This window comes from Abramis brama (assembly GCF_963993115.1).
Source record: "Abramis brama genome assembly, chromosome: 10".
Classification (NCBI taxonomy): Eukaryota; Metazoa; Chordata; class Actinopteri; order Cypriniformes; family Leuciscidae; genus Abramis; species Abramis brama.
Genome location: NC_139972.1, coordinates 19,206,978 through 19,227,128, shown reverse-complemented (window position 1 = coordinate 19,227,128; position 20,151 = coordinate 19,206,978). Strand labels below are relative to the sequence as shown.

General features: G+C 39.8%; 1 protein-coding gene across 2 annotated transcripts; it reads left to right on the top strand.

Moving 5' to 3' along the window:
* The first annotated feature begins 1,368 nt into the window (after positions 1–1,368).
* On the top strand, positions 1,369–18,280 carry zc3h4 (zinc finger CCCH-type containing 4). 2 transcript variants are annotated; one of them, XM_084126186.1, is made up of 15 exons: positions 1,780–2,641; positions 2,795–2,929; positions 4,563–4,794; positions 7,636–7,743; positions 7,895–8,126; positions 8,384–8,532; positions 8,929–9,025; positions 9,116–9,252; positions 9,343–9,444; positions 9,652–9,763; positions 9,890–9,999; positions 10,093–10,538; positions 10,628–10,944; positions 11,190–11,432; positions 15,562–18,280. In XM_084126186.1, the coding sequence occupies exons 2-15, from the start codon at positions 2,907–2,909 to the stop codon at positions 17,175–17,177; spliced, it is 3,924 nt and encodes a 1,307-aa protein (XP_083982312.1). In that variant the 5' UTR covers positions 1,780–2,641; positions 2,795–2,906; the 3' UTR covers positions 17,178–18,280. The 2 variants fall into 2 exon arrangements, with proteins under 2 accessions (XP_083982311.1, XP_083982312.1); XM_084126185.1 differs by lacking the exons at positions 1,780–2,641; positions 2,795–2,929 and adding an exon at positions 1,369–1,651.
* The last annotated feature ends 1,871 nt before the right edge of the window (positions 18,281–20,151 follow it).

Sequence of the window (20,151 nt, the reverse complement as noted above, 5' to 3'; positions counted from 1 at the left end):
GATGTCTTTAATACATTTTCTGGGCCAGCACGTTATAATGCCTTATGCCTATGGAGAAGTGATCCAGCTCTCAGATTTCATCAAAAATATCTTAATTTATGTTCCGAAGATGAACGAAGGTCTTACGGGGTTGGAACAACATGAGGGTGAGTAATTACTGACAGAATTTTCATTTTTGGGTGAACTAACCCTTTAAGATTATTGTGGGAGTATTTTTGTATTTTCAAAATACTAATTACTTGTATTTTATTTAAATACATTTTTCACATCAGTATTTTGTATTTTATTTTGTTACATTTCATGAGCCAGTATTTGTAGTTTGTAACAAAATAGTTTTTGATGTATTTGTGCCCACCTCTGCATATAAATAGAACATAAGTCTCTTTATAACATTGACTCATAAATCACATTAGAAATTCAAAGAATAAAGTGTATTTTTTTATTTTTAAACATTCTCAAAGAATTATTCAGTCAATATAGCCTATATGAAGATCATACTCACTTGATTTTCGTTTTAAACAAAATTGAACAGTATAATCTACAAAACAGTAATAGTCCTTTTAGAGAGATAAAATATTATGTTTATTGGAATATACATAACTGTTTATAGCATTAAATTATTGTTTCCAGGAGCATGCTCAATATACATTCAATTAAATATTTTAGTCTATAAGAAACTGATATTTTAATCCAAGGCAATATAGTTTAATGAAGGGTGGGATATATCTATTTATGGACAAAACTGTTATATACAATAATGCTCCCAGGGCAGGAACTTTTAAGAAGCAGGACCTTTTAATAAAATAAAAAATCAGTTTTACACCAAGCCAATACTATTTCATGTTACAGAACATTCATCATAGCCTTTTTTTCTGGATTATACATAATTTATATTTCAGGAACAGTTGATCGTGTCACAGAGTCAATAGGCATATCAGAATTACTGTGTTGAAGTTTACTGGCGATTTAAAGCAATGGTTCACATCACAACCATGGGGCCAGGGCCCAAACCAAACTCCCAAGGAGCCCCAGGCCAGAATGACTTATTTAAATTATTATTATTATTACTATAATTCATTTTAGTAATACTATTAATATAGGCTATTAAAAAACTATCTTTATTAAAATTCAAAAAAAGAAAAAAAAAGAAGAAGCATGCAATCAAGAAACTGAAATATATTATAAAATATTTTTTTTTATTATTGAATAATCTGGAGTCACAAAAAATATTGATATATATATATGGTCAGGTCAAAAATAATGTATTGTTCTTTATGGCCCGATCGGTCATTTCCGTGACATACGACGTCACGTCTCACGTCACATTAGCCCGTCCCCTTCTCCTCGGAGAAGAAGCATCGCCATTTTAAGTGAATGAGTTTCATTTCACATCGCAACTGTAGGACGGAGAACCTCAGGAACGTTTTCAACCTGTTTCTCTTTTAAACTGTTAGTGGGGAATTGACTACTATGAACTGAATCTCTTCCTAAAGCCAATCAACAAGTAGATCAAAGTCAAGTAACGCATAAGACAGTTGATTTTTTGCACTGAATGTAGTACGTTAGAGGAAATGGCTGTGGAAAGCATGACTGTCCATCCAAACTCCCCAACAGCCAACCACGAACACAACAGCCTTCTCACTGACGAAAGGTCGAGTAATATCATCATATTTCTATCCAACTATTGATTTGTCCTTTGCTTTTTTCCAAAAAACAAAAGCACGGGCATTTGCTTTTTTTTTTTTCAAAGGGATTAAAGTCGCCTTTTCTGGGAAACGTACAGAGGTAACGAAACGCCATCTTGAAACGTTAAACAGCGCAATCTGGAAGGTCATAAGCGAATCAGGAAAACATTCAGAATATGATCAAATTTACATTTTCCGTCACTTTTCGAAGCTTTTTAAGTGATCGAAGACCAAGCGGGCCACAACTACGCCAAAACATTGCTCCAGTAACTTAATGTTTTCATCACAGACAAATAACGGACGGACAAAAGAAAAAGAACGAGTAAACAAGATCTTGGTTATTAATATCCAATTAAAATCTTAATAACGAACGCAAATTGTACGTAATGTGGCGGATAAGTGGTAAAATTCCCTGGTAACGCATTAAGGAATTTGTATCTTTTTCCATCGCGAGGCCCGGACAACGCTAAAGCTAGTTAGCCGACGACTACGTAAAATACAACAACAACACGGCTAACACAGAAGCTAATGAATAGCCACGGACTAGCATGGCTTATGACTTGCCCGCTTGACTAACCATTCTTTCAATTAATTTAATTAGCCATCGAATACAGTACGATTCAGTTTATCTTAATGTAATAACATTATTTAAGATAGGCGATTTTAATTTGTCACCGTTTTAGCACTTAGCCTGTGTGCTAAGTGTCACGAGCTACGCACTTAGATTTATTGATAACGTTATTTTTTATTTAAACGTTAAAAGTCACTATATAATTATACTACTATATTTTCAAATATGAAGTTCTTGTAGTGCAAGTAGTTAGTAAAGCTATTTTTAATGACATTTATTTTATTCTTGTCTATTCTAAAATTTTACTGATTTAACATGATACATTTTAGTAACAGTACGACATTTGGATGGGAACTAACAACGAAAATTAAGTCTTCCACGTCAGGTACAGAAATCATATTATAACGTATTGTAAATAATCTATTAAATGTTCCACAAAAGGTGCTCCTGTTTCAACATACTCTAGTTTTGTTGTAAACTAGTTAGCTTTATGTGCACATGCATCCCTTATGAACCAGTGATTTGTCCAATGTCTCAGAAGCATTCAAGGTCTTACCAAAACATGAAGCAGAACACAAAGGTTCTTAACCATACCACCATTGTCTGCAAATGCCCCAAATGCAACCTTTCACCTTCCATGAAAATCATTTATGCATAAATTTAATATTTCGCAGTAAGTATTTTCAGTTCATTACCAGAAATATGAAGGCCAGTATTTTGTAGTCACATTTGTTTTGTCTTTGCATGATATTGTATCTTATAACTTGGATACTTAGTGAGCAAAGTTTGTTAGTAACTTTTCTTTAGTAAAATTAGAGGTAGTTCTCAAGCTGTCTATCTGCCAAGATATTCTTGCAACACTTTTAAATGACTAAGAAATCCCTTCCTTGGTTTCTTTGGCATCCTTTCTTTCGGCAGTTATTTTTGCAAGGTGTTAGACAAGTAATTATTACAAGTGTGGCCTGGTTTTTGTCTGACCATATTTTTTTGGCACTTCACTATGTTCAATAACAAGCATGAGTGAAAGATCTTCCCTCACTGAGACTCGCTAGAGCTGTTAGATAACTGCTGAAGCTTGTAGATTTTTATTCACAACATGATATAAATGCTTGTGGAGATTGTATTGATAGAGACGGAGGGATTTGTAGTTAATGCAGTCATAATTCATCAATTGATTCCCTCTGTAATACTTTAAAGACATTACATGGTCAGAGGAGCAGATGACATGAGTTTAGCCTAATTTAATGCCAGAGCTTGTGTACATAGTCCATTGAGAAAAGAAGTTTGTCTCTTTATTGTAATTGTAAAAGAGCTTTGGAAGAATCCTGAAAAATATTCACATAGTCGGAGGATTTAAAGTTCAGTAGAATAAGTTTTGTCTTCTAATAAAGTTTATAGGAATGGTTGGATTAAGACCTTCATGTAGACTTCATACTGATTGTAAGATGATTGAGAGTGTTAAATACCATCACTTAGCCTACTGATTGTTGCAAGTAAAGCTTTTTTGTACATTATGCAGCTGGTTTAACTTCTGTGGTAATTCTTTTGAATCATATCTCACACACAGATTTGCATTGCAGTTCGTCTGGCATCATACATTCTCTTGTCAGAAGTTGAATTGCAGGGATCTGTTGTTTTTATAGGCCAAAGTTGAGTGGTTAGGTGATAATGTTTTGTCAATGCACAATTTTAAAGTGCAGCAATGCTTCTATGTCTTATGTGGCAACTCCTTATCTTAGTTTTAAAGGGCAGTTCTGCCTGAATGTAATGAGTGTTTACCACCAGGTGTCCTGTATATACTTGTATGCTACACCTTCTATAAACAGAGCGGCTCTGTAATGACTCTGAGTTGTTCTCAGCATGTGACAAATAATCAGTCAACATTTGACACCACTAGTGTGATGCTTGAAGCAACTAAATTATAGTATTACGTCTGTAGATTGGCAGTCCTGTTGATCTATCTTGCCCTTTAGCTCTACCTCACTGCCTGAAAGTTGGAAGATAAAATGCTGTTAAGACATCCCAATTTGCTTAGTTATCTACACCATAAAGACATGTGAATTGTTAATAGCCAGATCAGCAGAAGTCGCCGTGTCAGAATTGAGAATGAAGGCCCACCTAAAAAGCAATCAATCGAGTTAATGTTCTGTTCTGCACAGCTTTTGACAACAGTAGCCTTTGTGCAACTAACCAGTTATCAAAGACCAAGATTTCTCAAATGGCAGTGAGTCAAAAAAAACAAATAATATCCTGTGTAGTCCTGTTCAGAGTTGTGATGTTCTTGCTGTGTTTTCCATGTCAAACAGGCAAGAAGATGGGGAACTGGAAGAAGGCGAGTTGGAGGATGATGGCGGAGAGGCAGAGGTGCCCAGCGGTGAGGGAGCTGATCCCCAGGATAAACCTCGCCGCAGCAAAGAACACCATGTCAGTGAATCGGATGATGAAAAGTCACATCGGCGGAGGAGAAAGAGAAAGAGGGAGAGAGAGCGTGAAAAAGAGAAAAGGAGGGCCAAGAAAAAGCGTAAATCTAAGCACAAGGTAAGTGTTTGTGTTGATATTGAGAGAAGCACTGCGTTTATTTGACCAAAATACAATAAAAACAGTAATATTGTGAAATTTTATTACAATTTAAAATAACTTTTCTATTTTAATATATTTTAAACAGTGCTGTCAAACGATTCAAATATTTAATCGCGATTAATCGCATTAATGTCATAGTTAACTCGCAATTAATCGCACATTTTTATCTATTCTAAATGTCCCTTGATTTCTTTTTGTCCCATTATTTTTTTTCTCATTTTAATGCTCTTATCAACATGGAAAAGTGGATCGGCTTGCTTTGTGCAAATGTTTTTTTTATTGAAAACAACATTGGCATATACTGTAGTGTTCAATTTCACACTTACATTCTCACTTGGAGCAAATAATCGCATCAGAGAATTCGCATTACCTGTGTGCTTGGCCATCAAGTGGTATTTCAGACTGGACGTGCTGCGATGATAGCTCAGTTCACAACGACAAAACACACAGATCACTTTGGTCTTGTCAATGGAACCATTTGGCAACTTTTTAAAAGTAAACTTTCCATTCAGAATCTTATTGGCATCCATTTAGGCGTCTCGCGCTCGCCATCCTCTCAAAACGTAACGTTAGGCCGGCGACACACTGGCTGCGTGGCGTGAGCATGGCGTTTCTGTTGCGTGTCAGCTGCATGGCGATTGCGTGGCGTTTTCTATGTCTTTGCACACCAGAAACGTGTCTGACGCGGCGCTGCTGATGATAGGTGACATATGATAAACCTCATTGGTGATATATTCGACATATGGGGAGAGAGTTGTGGAAGGCCTATACTTAATGTTAAACATATAGCAGCAAAGACAACATCGGCAGTATTGACGGCAAAATAGGCTACAGAATATTTCGTTCTGTATTGACAGGTGCAATATTTGAAAATCGATAATATTTTTTTTAATTACATTTATATCTGCATTTATGTCAAAACCTAAACTTTCAAACATCAAAATGTAATTTATTAATATGTATTCGTGTCAAAATGACATACAAACATCTTTTCCTATTCTATTTTGCCTGGAAACGCTTCCAACACGCTTGCGTGTCGCGTGAAAAATAGGCGTCAGTTCTATTTCTAGCATGCACACGTTTTCCACGCGGCTTGAGACGCACGTCACGCAGGCAGGCTCGCAAACCTAAACAAGTGTGTGCGGCGTGCCTGTTGTTTTGTTTCCGGTCTAGCTAGATCCGGTGTGGTGGTGTAGTTTTTCTAACGTTACTAGTTGTTGCAACGGCATGTGAAAAAAAACTACAAAGTTTGCTAGGCCAAAAAGAACGTTAATCTCGCGATAAAAAAATTGACGCCGTTAAAATGGGTTTGCGTTAACGCCGTTAATAATGCGTTTAACTGACAGCACTAATTTTAAAATATCATTTATTCCTGTGATGGCAAAGCTGAAATTTCGGCATCATTACTCCAGTCTTCAGTGTCACATGATCCTTCAGAAATCATTCTAAAATGCTGATTTATTGCTCAAGAAACATTTCTTATTATTATCAATGTTGAAAACAGTTGTGGTGCTTAATCATTTTTTAGTTTAAATCACATCAATGGTTTTACCAATAATATTGTAGTATATATATTTGGTAGGCACCATTATATTTTATCAGGATATTTTGATGAATAGAAAGTTCAAAAGAACAGCATTTATTTGAAATTGAAATATTTTGTGACATTGTACTAGTGTTGGCAAAAGTACAGACTTGGGTACTAAAAATTAAAAAAATGTGATTATACCAGCATTTCCCTCTAGCATTTTGAGTACCGTTGAACGGATTTTTAAACACCTCTGATTGGCCATTGTGTTCACGTGCTCAACATATATGTCTGTGATTGGCTAACAATGATCAACGCTTCAAAAACATGTTGTAAATAGACGTCTTTGATGCTCTGTTTGATGGTATCAAACTTACGTTGACGTGCGGGTTAACAGTAGCATGAGCTATTTTGTATTTAAATAAACTGCTGATGTCCTTACAAACTTTCCAATGTCTCTTTTTTTGAGTACAGAACCTATTTGTACTACTGTATAAGTTTGGTACCATTCTGGGCATTATTAGTGGGGTAATTTATGAGATACATCCTTGGATCCGTTAGCGCCTGCACTAAGCCATTCGGCTGATATCTCTAAATAAGCTCTAACTTTAATAATGTTCAACCAAGGGAAAAAAGGCTTCTGGGGAGGTGTTTGGCTCGAGGTCATGGTGCAAAGGACCCTAGGTTGATTTTACTTTTGATTTTACCATCCCTTTAAGAATCTGTTCAACAGCGATCAAAATGCTAGAGGGAAATGCTGGTATAGTCACATTTTTAAAAACATTTTTTCATATTTGATCAATTGAATGTGTCCTTGCTGAAAATTGTAGTTTTTTTTTAATCCTACTGACAACAAACATTTAAGCCCCTTTCACACAGAGATTCCGGAAAATACACGGATAAAGTGACCCGGGATTTGACCCGGGTTCGTTGGATTTTGGTTCATTCACACTGCCACTGATTCGATCATAAACGCGCATTACGTACCATTTCACTAGCTGGCGAACGATCCCGGCTTCAGCGTCATCACTATAACACGGCATTATTACGGCTTTTGTTCACACAGCGCGTGTTCCGGGACTGAACACAGCAATGTTATTAGGTCCCCAACCCGGCATCGATGCCAGCATCAATCACGGGTCGTGTTTGCGTTCACACAGAAGGGGTTCTGGCAATTTGCCGGGATCATCGTGCTGTGTGAAAGGGGTTTTAGTGGTGGATAGTCTATATCATCTGCATCATCTTATCAAATGTATTTGTGTGTAATGCAGCGGCACGCATCCTCCAGCGATGACCACTCAGACTACAGTGATGACTCAGATTACAGTCCCAGTGAAAAGAGGAAGTACAGGGAATACAGCCCTCAGTATCCTCCCACTGTGAGTAAAACATAATTTTTGTTCTATTTAAAGTAACATTTATATTAGTAAAACATTTATATATGATTTTAAAGTAACATTCATAACACAACATCTACCTAGACTGGCCAACCAATCAGATTAGGTTTTAATCCCAGTCTATATTTTGTAGTCTCAAGGAGGTTACCCTCCTGCTTCCTCTGCTCATGGAGGTCCCATCCCAAAGAAAGGCAACTATATGAAGATGGACAAGCAGGGCTATGGTGGCTATGATGACTATGAGGAGGAAACATATGAAGGTGAAGAGGATGAGGAAGTGGGTGATGATGACTATGATGATTTCACCAAGGAATTAAACCAGTACCGTAAGGCCAAAGAGGTTGGAGGGGGTCCACGTGGCAGAGGTGAATGTTAATTTAAAAATAAGATAAATAAATTAGCTTGAATGGTTTTGGCTGATTGCATATCAACAAAAGTGCTATACATTATTTCTAATAATGTGCAGGTAGACGTGTGGAGTTTGTCGTTTAGTTACAGTGTCATAATTATAACTAGTTCAGTGTCTGCATACTTCATTCTCGGGCTCAAAAGTGTGTGAATTCACACCAGTGTGTCAGCGTCTGTGTAATTACATCTGCTGACTCTTATTACTGTCACACAGGTGGCAAAAACCGCATGAAGAACCAGAGAGGTCGAGGCAGAGGAGGAATGAGAGGACGTGGTGGGAGAGGAGGCAGCAGAGGAAGAGGACGGGGCAAAATGGGAGGAGAGAATGATGATGGTGATGGCATGTATGGAGATGAGATGGAGGTGGGTCATAATTCACAAGTTTTAAACACCAAACAAAGCTCATACCGCATATCCAGTGTTTTTATATTCATGGACATATAAGGGAATTTTAATATTGTGATTTCCAGGCCTAGAAAAACTAACAGTTAACAAAATCTAAAAAAAACGTACATTTCTATAGGGAATATAGCTCTGCTGTAAAATATTTAATGGGCTAAAATTGCATTTATGCGAGTATAAATCGAAAAATCTTTTTCAAAAATCATTAATAACTGGAAAACACATGATTGGTCAGATATCCAATCCATTCCATATCTTGGATTATAAAATCTGTCATTATTACTAGGCAAGCTATACACATTAGATTGGTCAGTTTGTCTTTTACTTCCCCTAAAGCATGCATGTTTTCTTTGACAGTATGGAGAGGATGACTATGACAACATGGGAGATGATGACTATGATGACTTTTCAAAAGAACTAAACCAGTACAGGAAATCGAAGGACAGAGGGCGGGGTGAGTTCTGCTCGACTAACAGATGTGGAGGTAAAGCATTATATTATGTTGGAGTGTTTTTCATTTCTAATTTTTTTTTTTCTTCTTCAGGTGCGAAAGGTGGACGAGGTCGCGGGAGAGGGAAAGGAGGTCGAGGAATGAACCGGGGCAGAGGGAGAAATCGAGGGAGGGGCCGTGGAGGAGACCAAGGTCCTGATGAAGATAACAATGGAGAAATGGACTTGGGGGTAAGAGTTCTTCAGATGATCTACTTGGTTCATATTTAATCAGCAGAACATGAATTAGCATCTGACTTGTTTGTTCTCTGACTGCTTTAGGATGGATCTGGAGGCCCGAGGAGACATGAGCAAGAGAAACATGGGCCGGACAAGAAGGGGAAAGCCATCTGTAAATACTATATTGAGGGCCGCTGTACTTGGGTAAACACAGTAATCCAATTTTGGAAGATATTGCAGATAAAATTGGTTGAAACACAGTTTAGATGTCCTTGTTATTTCTGAGTATTAAAAAGTTTTGTATGTTTAAATAAATTAATTATGTCTGACTTATAACATGATGTAAAATCTCATATGACTTATTGACAATAATAGTTATTTCTGTACTAATTGCTGTCAATTCATCATCAGGGTGACCACTGTAACTTCAGCCATGACATTGAGCTGCCTAAGAAGAAAGAACTCTGCAAGTTTTACATCACTGGTTTCTGTGCACGAGCAGAAAACTGTCCCTACATGCATGATATCCTTTGGTCATTTTGCTTGCTGGTATTGCCATATAAGCTCTTATTATCTATATAAGGACTTGCACTCTGAAAAGAGTAAGAGTTTTCACACGTGTCAAAATAACTCCTTGACTCCACTGCACGTGATTTCCCTTGCAAGTTGTTCCATACCACAGGGAACTGTGTGAATGGTGAAGAGTGCATGTTCTCTCATGAGTCCCTAACAGAAGATACTCAAGAGCTGCTGGATAAGGTGGTCATCGCAGATTTTTTAAATGTAGTTGTAGAGTTGTTGTTGTTACTGTGCACCCTGACTAACATCACACATTTTTTTTTCCCAATGAAGATGCTGGCAGAGGATGCAGAAGCTGGTGCAGAAGATGAGAAAGAGGTTGAGGAACTGAAAAAGCAAGGCATTAACCCTCTTCCAAAACCACCCCCTGGTGTTGGTCTTCTCCCAACTCCACCAAGACCTTCTCCAGGAGATTCTTCCACGCCAATGGAATTTGGAATGCCTGTTGCCCCACATGGAAATATCCCTCCAAGTGGTCCACCAGCTCCAGGCCCTGGTGCTGGCCCAGGTCCTGGTCCTGGAGTTGGGCCCTGCCCAGGCCCCCCTCCTCCCTGCCCAGATGGAGGCAGCTTTCAAGGGCCTCTAAACCCCAACGGTCCTCCTCCGCCTCCTATGGGTCCACCACCTGCTTGTGGAGGAAATGCTGGGAAGAAGATCCCCTCCTTGTTTGAGATTGTGGTGAAGCCCACAGGACAGCTAGCACAAAAACTGGGTGTCAGGTTAGCTGACTTTTTCTTTCTATCAAATCATGTTGGTTTACTTACTTGCCGCATACAGAATATACTGACACAGATGCACTCTTTTACAGAGGACCAGGTCCTGGTAATGCTGCTGCAGGTGTTGCAGGACCTCAGGGCCCTCCTGCAGGTGCACCTCCACCTCGCTTTCCCGGTGCCCCGCCACCAGGACACATGATTCCAGGCGGTCCTCATGATATGCCTCCTATGGGCCCACCTAACATGAATCAAGGCCCTCCACCAGGACCGCCAATGATGCCGAATTTTGGCCAGGGAGATGGACCACCAAACCCGGGGATGATGCCTCCAGGTGGTGGATCATCTGGTAACAACTTCTATGATAACTTCTACCAGCAGCAGCAAGTCATGTCAATAGATGGAAGAGATGGTGAGTTCATCTGGTATTTTAACTTTGGTTTTGTAAATTCAGAGCACGCAAAAGCACAGTTGCATTTAAGCATTTGTTAGATGTTTTTATCCAAATTGATTTTAAATGAAAGTATATGCATTCCCTAAGTAGATGACCTTGTTTTGGCCAGCACCATGCTCTACCAGTTGAGCTGCTTTATTGTCCTACGCTGCTCTATTTATGAAACATTAGTATTCAGCCCCATTCTTTGCCTCCCGGTACAGGTGACAACTTTCAAGGGGTAGGTGGTGGAAACTTCAATGATCAGTCACCTGGGAACCAGAACTCTGGAAATGTAGAGGGTGCAGCTAATGTAGGCCCATCTAATCAGCCTGGGATGGCAGTGCCAGATTTCCTGCCCCCAGCACAGCGTGTGCTTTTTATGAGACTCCAGCAGAAACAGCAGGAAGATGAGGAGAGAGCCAAGAGGCTGGCTGAAGGAGGAGGAACTGAGAGGGAGAATGAAGGTACTACTGCACAACTTCATTACTTGCGGTGGCAGTATTCAGTACAATCATATAACATATATTTTCTATAGAAACAACATGCATAGCTTTTATACAGAAATGTTCCTTTTTTACCAAAATACTTTACAAGAAAGCATTTTGATTATTATAACATTGTTGTCATACAAATAGCTGAGGTTTTCAAAGTGCTGACTTCAAATGTATATTTTGCCAAGGCTATTTCTGGGAAGGAAACATCTCAAGGACTCTGCGCAGAGCTTGACCCTGCCCAGAACATCATAATGCTGTAAACATCCTCTGGCCTGGGGTTGTGCAATCTTGCCACCAAAATATCTTGTCCCTCCACTAGATGGTGCTTTCTTGCACTAATATTACTGAAACTAACAGAGGCTGATGTTTTCAGATGAGACTACCAGCAAAAGAAAATCAGATTCAGGGCTCAAAATGAACTTTTTTACTTGATAGCACTGGTAAAACCACGATACACGACCCACGGTACGTGTCGCGATACTCTCATAGCGTACCGAACTTGCTCCGCCCCCTGCTGCTCTGCCCAGCCCCTAGTCCATTGTTGAGGTTGTCACAAAACAAATTATTCTTCCTTGACATTTGATCAAATATTAATTAGAGGTGTAGCGGTACACATATTCACCCCACAAATTTTCGTTTGTCTTGTGTATACAAGACGAATACAGCGTTGTAGCCTAACCACCAATAATTGCAATAAGCTCCGCGTTTTGTTACTTTCGTATAGAAACGGCGTGTCATTTTCATGTCCATCTTATCACAAAATTCAAACAATAAATGCCGTTTTGATGCTCTTTAATGTGTCGAGACATGACTATATAGGCTCCTCAGTTAAAGCAGCAGCACGCAGAGAGTGAGTGAACGCGATCATCTCTTCCTAATAAATATGAATGAAGATCTGAAAGTATGTTGAAAGATACAGTACAACTTGCTTAAACGTATCAGTGTTTCCTTTAGGATTTTTTTTAGCAGTGGGGGCAGGTCTGTCCGAACAACCACCGCCCCCCCCCCAAAATTTAGGAGCACATACAATTGAAAGGGTTTTTTTTCCCTTTAACGACACAATATTACTGTGCCACATTGTGTGACAAAAGTTTACCTTATGAACATTAAATATTTTCAGTTTTAGAAAAACAATTACACTGGCTGTCATAAAAAAAATTGCATAAAAAACCCCCCATAAATTCATACATTTCGTGCCTCACTAGCGATTCTTGCTTGAAGTGTGAATGTCCGCACACAAACATTGTTGGCCCTGCAGGGTTTTACCTGGGTCAAAAATGGTCTTCGGTGGCCAACACTTTAAAAAAAAAAAAAAAAGCTGTGATTTTACCTCTGGATTTCATAGCTTTGTAAGATAAAATCCTTCTTTAATAGATTATTTTGGTATATAATCATATCAATATAAAAAAGCAGGGAGAAAAAGTAGCATTAAAAAGTTTATTTTAACTAATAGTCTTATTTTCTACCATCTACAATTGAATAGGCTACCATTCAGTTGTAAATGCTGTAGTTTATTAAGGCTAAATCTTGCTAACCATATAGGCTGTACTAAAGGGGGTAAGCACACCTTACGTTCTTATTTTAAGGTGTTCTGTAAATTATTTTTTTGAAACACTTTACAATATGGTTTGATTTAACATTAGTTTATTACTAACATGGACCATGAGCAATACATGTTACTGAATGTATTCATCTTTATTAATCTTAATAAAAATACAGCTGTTTATTGTTTGTTCATGTTAGTTCACAGTGCATTAACTAAATGTTAACAAATACAACTTTTGATTTCAATAATGTAGGCTATTAAATGTTGAAATGAACATTAGCAAAGATTAATACATTCTGTAGAAGTGCAGTTTATTAAAAGTTAATGTTAACTAATGTAGTTATAACTAGAGTTTAATAAATGGAACCTTATTGTAAAGTGTTACCGATCTGTTATACACCGATTCAGACGTCTCGTGAGTTCAGTGTTGGAAAGATCAGTCGTTTAACCATTTATTAAAACGTGGAACCTTGCTTCGCAAAGAGAGTGCTCGCGCGCACGCGACCAGAGGGCGCGCGCTCTCGCTCTCTCTCTCTCTCGTTCTTTTAAACATGCGCCCAGCTGTCACAAGAGCAGCAGTTTATCTATATTACACACCGGTCAAATAAGACTTTGGCGGGACAAAAATTCGCTTTGGCGGCCGCCAAAAAAAAATCTTCGATCGGGTCAGTCGCACAAGTGCGCCTAAATATCTTTTCATGGTCGCACACAGACATATTTAGGCGCAAATGCGAGTGAAATGGTCGCACTGTAGAGCCCTAAAGGCGGGCGTACACGGTGCGAGTTCGGACCAGGATCGGACACTCGGGAGGTCGAGAGATATTGCACACGCTGCGAGTCAGTTTAACTGATAATCGCGTCAAAGCAGCTGGTACACGGCACGACTGTCTGTCCTGCACGAATTTTATCCCGAGCCGGCAGCAATCACGTGAGCTTTCGCGCTAAACACAGAGACCGTCAATGTTGCATGCAGCAGGCAAAGCTTCAGATAGAAAAAATGACAGAAATGTGTGTGCAAATGATTTGTTGTAAAGCAGAGAACAGTAGCCATTCCTTTCAACATAAAAACTAAAGAGAGAGAGAGAGAGAGCGGTGTGTGTGTGTGACAGTGTATGCGCACCCTGTATGGTTGCTGCCACTGAGGTAGCCTATAGCCCCACGTGGTTGTGTATGATTAGCAATAGGGGACAGCTGGTGAAAATCGGCCCGACTCCCCGAATTTTTTAAACATGTTTAAAAATGATCGGGAGGTCGGGGAGGTGCTCATATCGTGCTCGGCTCGGCTCGTAATTCCTCTCACACGCTGCGAGCCGCGACCATGCGAGCATCACCGATTCCACTCGATTACTCCCGAGTGAAAAAAATCCTCTGCGAGCTCGTAAAAACAGCAAAAATCGCACCGTGTACGCCATTAACTAATCAACATAGAGGAAACACTGCGTATTATATATCGTGTAATCGCTCAATCAGTGTTTCAACGGTGGAAAGACATCAGTAAAACAGCTTGTAAACAATATCCCACGTAACATTACCTCAGGCAAGTCATTCAGTGTCCACAGCTTGTTAGTCAGCTAGAGAACTCTTTTGCTAAATATATGCACTATATTAGCCTATATATTCATTATATTTGACCTGTTAGTGATGTCTTGATTATTTAATGTATGTTAAAAATGTCTGTCATGAAAATGAAAGCCAGTGTGTAAATGATTATATTTCAACAACGAATTAGAGTAAAAACATATACTGACTTACACAACTCCCTTATGTGCAGTTTACATGTTTGCATACATTTTTTTTAATCATATCTAAAAATAAATAGCAACTGAATTTAGGCTAATAGTGTGGGCTCTGTTGTTAACCATTAATATAATGGTAATGTAATGTAAGGGCTCCCTATATAGTTTACAGCATTAGTAAACTAAGATCTTTTTTTATCCTTAAGAAACTTTTAACTAACTTAACGTCCTTAACTAAAAATATACAGATAATTCTGATAAAAGTGTTCTCCTACATTATGTTTTGAAAATATTAATGTTTTTTTGTCAGGCACTACTTTGCAGACTCTCATTAAACTCGCAGTTGCAGGGTCCAATTTTTTAAGTTGTAATAGATGCAAAACAGATCCGAGATCAATTTAAAAAAGGAGAATTAAAAACAAAGCAAAAGGAAGGAAGGAAATAAAAGTACAGTGTGGAGCACCCTGTCACATGACAACAGAGCGCAGTGAAAGGGAGAGATTGACGGCTAATTTTAACTAACCTAAAATCTGCTTTAAAGTTAAGAGCATAAAGATGTAGTTTAATTGGTTATGTGATATAACGGTGGACTGGTCACTGTATCAGCTCATAGCAGGCACAAAAATTAACAAACATTTTGTAGAGAAATTAAAACATTTTGCAACTCAACAACTATTTGCACTTGCACAAATGCTCCCAAATATATTTTGAGGTCACACAGGTAAAAGTTCGGGAGCATATGCAACCAAAATGGACGCAATTCCAAGCCTTTAGATTGCGCTCTAAATCGGTCTAAATCAATTCCTTTTACTTACAGGAGATTCAGCAAACTGGTATTCCAGTGAAGATGAAGATGGTGGTGGCAGTGTCACTTCCATTCTCAAAACTTTACGCCAACAAACCCAGACCCAAGGCCCTGCCAAGCAGGATGCAGCTCCAAGTGACCCTCGTCTACAAAAGTCTCAGCCCCCACTCCCACCCAGCCGACCAGCAGACCCCCGGCTGGCACGAGACCCACGTCTGTCCCGGAACACAGACTCTCAGGCACCCGAGGCCAGTGCTTCATCCTCCCTATCTCCTACCCCTTCAGACCCCCGACTTGCCCGGCATGCAGCCGCCCATGCCCCTAAACCAGAGCCTCCGCTTGTGTACAAACCTCCTCCGTTGACCGCCCCAGCCAGTAATGAGGAAGAGGAGGGTGAGAGGATGCTGAGGGACAAGCCTGTGCCCATCCCTCTCGACCCTTTAATGGGCATGGCTTTGCGTGATCCCCGGTCCCAACTACAGCAGTTCAGCCACATCAAAAAGGATGTAGTCCTGAACAAGCCTTCATTTTCTAAGGCGGTGCTGTGGAGTCCTGAAGACCTCATCCCTATCCCCATTCCCAAACAAGACTTGCTCCCACTGCCCCCTGGCATCCCTCCAGTTACCGCCATAGATCCTCGTCTGTCTCGCACCCAGCCCCAGCACCACTCCGCTTCTCTTCCTTCAACTGCTCCTCCTGCTGAGCAATCGAATCAATCCTCCTCTACCCTTCCAGACTTTGAGCTGCTCTCCCGAATCCTCAAAACTGTCAACGCCTCTTCATCCAGCCCCACTCAAGGTGCTTCTACAGGAATCTCGTCACCTCCGTCCATATCTGCCGAGAAACCTGTTGACCCTCGCATGGCACGAAAAGCCCCTGCCGACCCCCGACTCCAGCCACAGAAATCTGCCCTTAAGTCCACCTCTGAGCCACCTGCTCCTCAAGGATCTCCCCCAGCTGCCTCTTTATCTCCACCTTCCTCCAGCCCCACCATCGCACCCTATGACCCTCGGCTGCTATCAGCAGGAGGGTCGGTTAGAGGCGTGGGAGCTGGCGGTGCAGGTAGTGGTGGTGGCAGCAGCAGCAGCGTGCTGAGCGGCATCAGTCTGTACGATCCTCGGACTCAGGGCTCAGACAAGGCAGAGGGTTCAGGGGCAACTAGAAACACTAGCCCTCCCCCTGAACCAAAGTCAAGCGAAAGTACAGCAGCTTCATCTAAGCCCAAATCTAAAGAGCCGCTGTTTGTGCGTAAGTCTGCACTGGACCAGCCGGAACCAGAGAAGAGCTCGACGGAGCAGACTACGGATCGCTACAACAGCTACAATCGCCCTCGACCCAAACCTTCACCTTCGCCCAATGCAGGGACAGCCGCAGGGACCCCTGCTACAGGTGGTCCAACCACAGCTGGTCAGGGCCCTACTGGTTCTGCGGAGCAGCCTGCAGGGGTCCACAACCTACCTGTATCCACACTGTTCTCCATGGTAAAGCAGGCCAACAAACCAAGCGGCACCGGCAGCCCGTTTGGCGGCAATAGCCCCGCCCAGCCTGACACGGCTGAACAGGACAATGCCTCTCTAAAGGACGTTTTCAAAGGCTTTGACCCCACAGCGTCACCGTTTTGCCAGTGAACTCTACTGTGTTGTTGTGAGCTGCTTTAGGACTTTTAGGTGTGTGGCTTCACTGATACCTGATATATAAAGATTCACCCCTGCCAGATTACACACCACAGTATTCACATATATATTTCTATTGGACGGTTGGGTTTGGGTGGGATTGAGTCTGTACTAGTGAGGGAAAGATGAAAACTAAATGTCTATTTTAAAAACCAAATAAGAAACGTTTAAATAAATGTCATTTTAAGGACCTCTATGGGTGTGTACATCGAGACACTGAATTACATTAATTTTGGCATTGTAAAAGACAAACAATTTCATCAGCCTACACCAGACAGGTTTGTTGGATTATGACCCATTAACCCCACCACATCATCCTCCTTGAGTTTGCCGACTGACTTGCTCCACCTGGCAGCAGGGAGACTTCATTTACTGCCACTCCCTCTGCCTCTTGAGGTGGAACTGAACTAGTTCCTGTTGCTTATTGGCACTTTCCATTTGTTTCCCACCAGTGATTTAGATCCTTTTAAGAAATTTTAGCTATATTTCTTCTGCTTAGACTAGTTAGCTCCTTTTTCATGTCTGTATGGATGCCCCTTATATTCCTATTGTTTCAAATTCGTGTTTAGTCTGTCGATGCCACTTCACAGATCAGACCTACTGTTGTACGTGTTTGTCACATGTGAGATCATTTTTATTTATTTTTTATACTTAAGCAGTCTGCTATTTTTTTTTTCTTTGTAACATGGCTGTCAAATTGAACCATTTTATGAATGTGTATATATATAAATATAAATATATATACATGTGTATAGTACATATTCTTTGCATCTGGTTTGTAAATTAACTTGAATTGCTCAACAGCTGATGTTGAGGGAAATTATATCATGTCTTTCTTTTGTCCTCTCACACCTCTGTCGGTCTTTCCCTGAAACGTGGCATGTCTCATTGACTGCTCTGAAGTATCTGGGTTTTTGTTTTTGGGTTGCCTCTCTGCAAAATGACAGCTTTGTAAATTGAAAAGTGTCCATATTTGACAAAAGGTAACCATTTTGTAACCATTCATTGTAGGTGAAATTGTGAAGTATTTAATAAAGGCAATACCAGATTGAAACCTAGCAGGACCTCAAACAATGGGTGAATCGGTGGTGGCTGTATCATGATTCTTTCTTGTGTGTGAGCATGAGTCATTTCCTCTAGATTCCAGGTCTTCAACATTCCTATCTCTGACTGTTGGCATGCTTTAAAAAGGTATTGGCAAACATCTTTAATTCTGATATCATTCACTCACCCTCAAGTCAAGACTGACTTTCCTCTGCTGAACACAAAAAGAACAACAACATTGGTAACCGAACAGTTTTGGTGACCATAATATTGGTTTTTACTATAATTTTGTAATAAATAATAATAATCTTCTATGTTCCACAGAAGAAGATATAAAGCCATATGAGAATGATGTGGATGCGTAAACAATGACAGAATTTTTATTTTTGGATGAACTATCCCTTAAGTTGCCATGTTGGTTACCTTTATGGCACTTTAAACACGGGCTCATCACCAATGTCAACTGAGGAGTCAACTTACAGTTTTTCTCAGTTGCTTTGGTGCATTTCTCAAATTATCCTTAATATTTGCAAAGAAGTATGTGCATTCTCAAAACAATTCGTACAAACAGCACCACACATTGGATTACCTGCAAAAGCCTGTAACTTAGTCCAAATCTTTAGTTCATCTCTCAAAAGTAAGTATTCATGTCAATGAACATATCAGTGCCATCAGAATGAAAAGACCTTGTGTCATTGTTCACAAACAAGATAGTCAAAATGCTTAGTCATGTTGTCAATAAAACACTGCACTCTGTTATTATTACCTGATGTAAACTATGGCAACAGTTTGGATGACAGTTACTGTATTGAAATGTACAAAGCTGCACTTCTTCTGTATGCCATATATCCATTTCAAATTTACACACTACTTTACGTGAGTTATTGATTGAAAGAGACTGGATAGGATTCACAGTAACACTTTTACTAGTGGTCTGACAGAAAAAAACATTACAATATTATTGTGATATAGAAAAGAAAAAGAAATAGGGGCACAAAGGCAAAAATACAACATTAGAAAGGCAAACACAGGAAAGACCCCTTAGGCAGATCTTGCTTTTGCATGCAGCACTGTATATATGCTTGCCAATTGAAGGTTCATGAGATGCAACTTTGAGCTATTTCAGAAAACTGGTTTCTACATTCTCTTCATTAGTGAAAGTCAAGATTCACCTTCACAATAAATCAAATCATGGTACATTTACAAAAAGTCTAATAGAAATGTGTATAAAAATATGCTTGACAGTTTATGACAACTAGATCAACCATTTTGCATTTAATGACTTATACGATGAACTAATGACTAGATGTTTTGAGGGGTAAGACTATTGCACAGAGAATTATTTAAAGGCACAATGTGCAGTTTCCATTTTTCTCAAACAGCGACCCCTAGAGTCGCTGTGGAGTACTTGAATTTAACGTTACTGTCGTAAATACCACTCAACGCAGAGCCGTCTCTGCACTCTTCCGACCGCGCTTTCTTAGTTTTCTTTGTCGACAAAAGCGTGCTAGTGTCTTCCATAAAGGCTGCTTCATTTGTTGTTGATGTATGTGGCCCGCCGCTTTGCTATCGAGATGATTCGCCCTACTACGAGTTCGTTTACCATCGAAATTATTTTGAAGCTGTAATATTAAGGTACAAATCTTGCATAGTGTGCTTTTAATACATTTTGAGCAACATGGCATTAGCAACTGATAATGTAGGAAACAGCAGACACTTGTACATAATCAATTGCATGAATGTACCAAAGCAATCGCAACTTGTTCAAAAGAATGAGAAACTGCTTTTATGATGTGTACAAGTGACTAGATGATGTGGAGGTTGAACAAGAAATGCACCAAAGCGACTGAGAAAAACTGTAAAATGGTGTTCATTTGTTTATAGT

Bases quoted from the DNA above. Each gene is read 5' to 3' on its own strand.
- zc3h4 (XM_084126185.1), top strand. From the start codon at position 1,572: ATGGCTGTGGAAAGCATGACTGTCCATCCAAACTCCCCAACAGCCAAC. The intron at 4,795-7,635 runs GTAAGTGTTTGT...TGTGTAATGCAG, and splicing joins AGCGTAAATCTAAGCACAAG to CGGCACGCATCCTCCAGCGA. The intron at 9,026-9,115 runs GTGAGTTCTGCT...TTTCTTCTTCAG, and splicing joins ATCGAAGGACAGAGGGCGGG to GTGCGAAAGGTGGACGAGGT.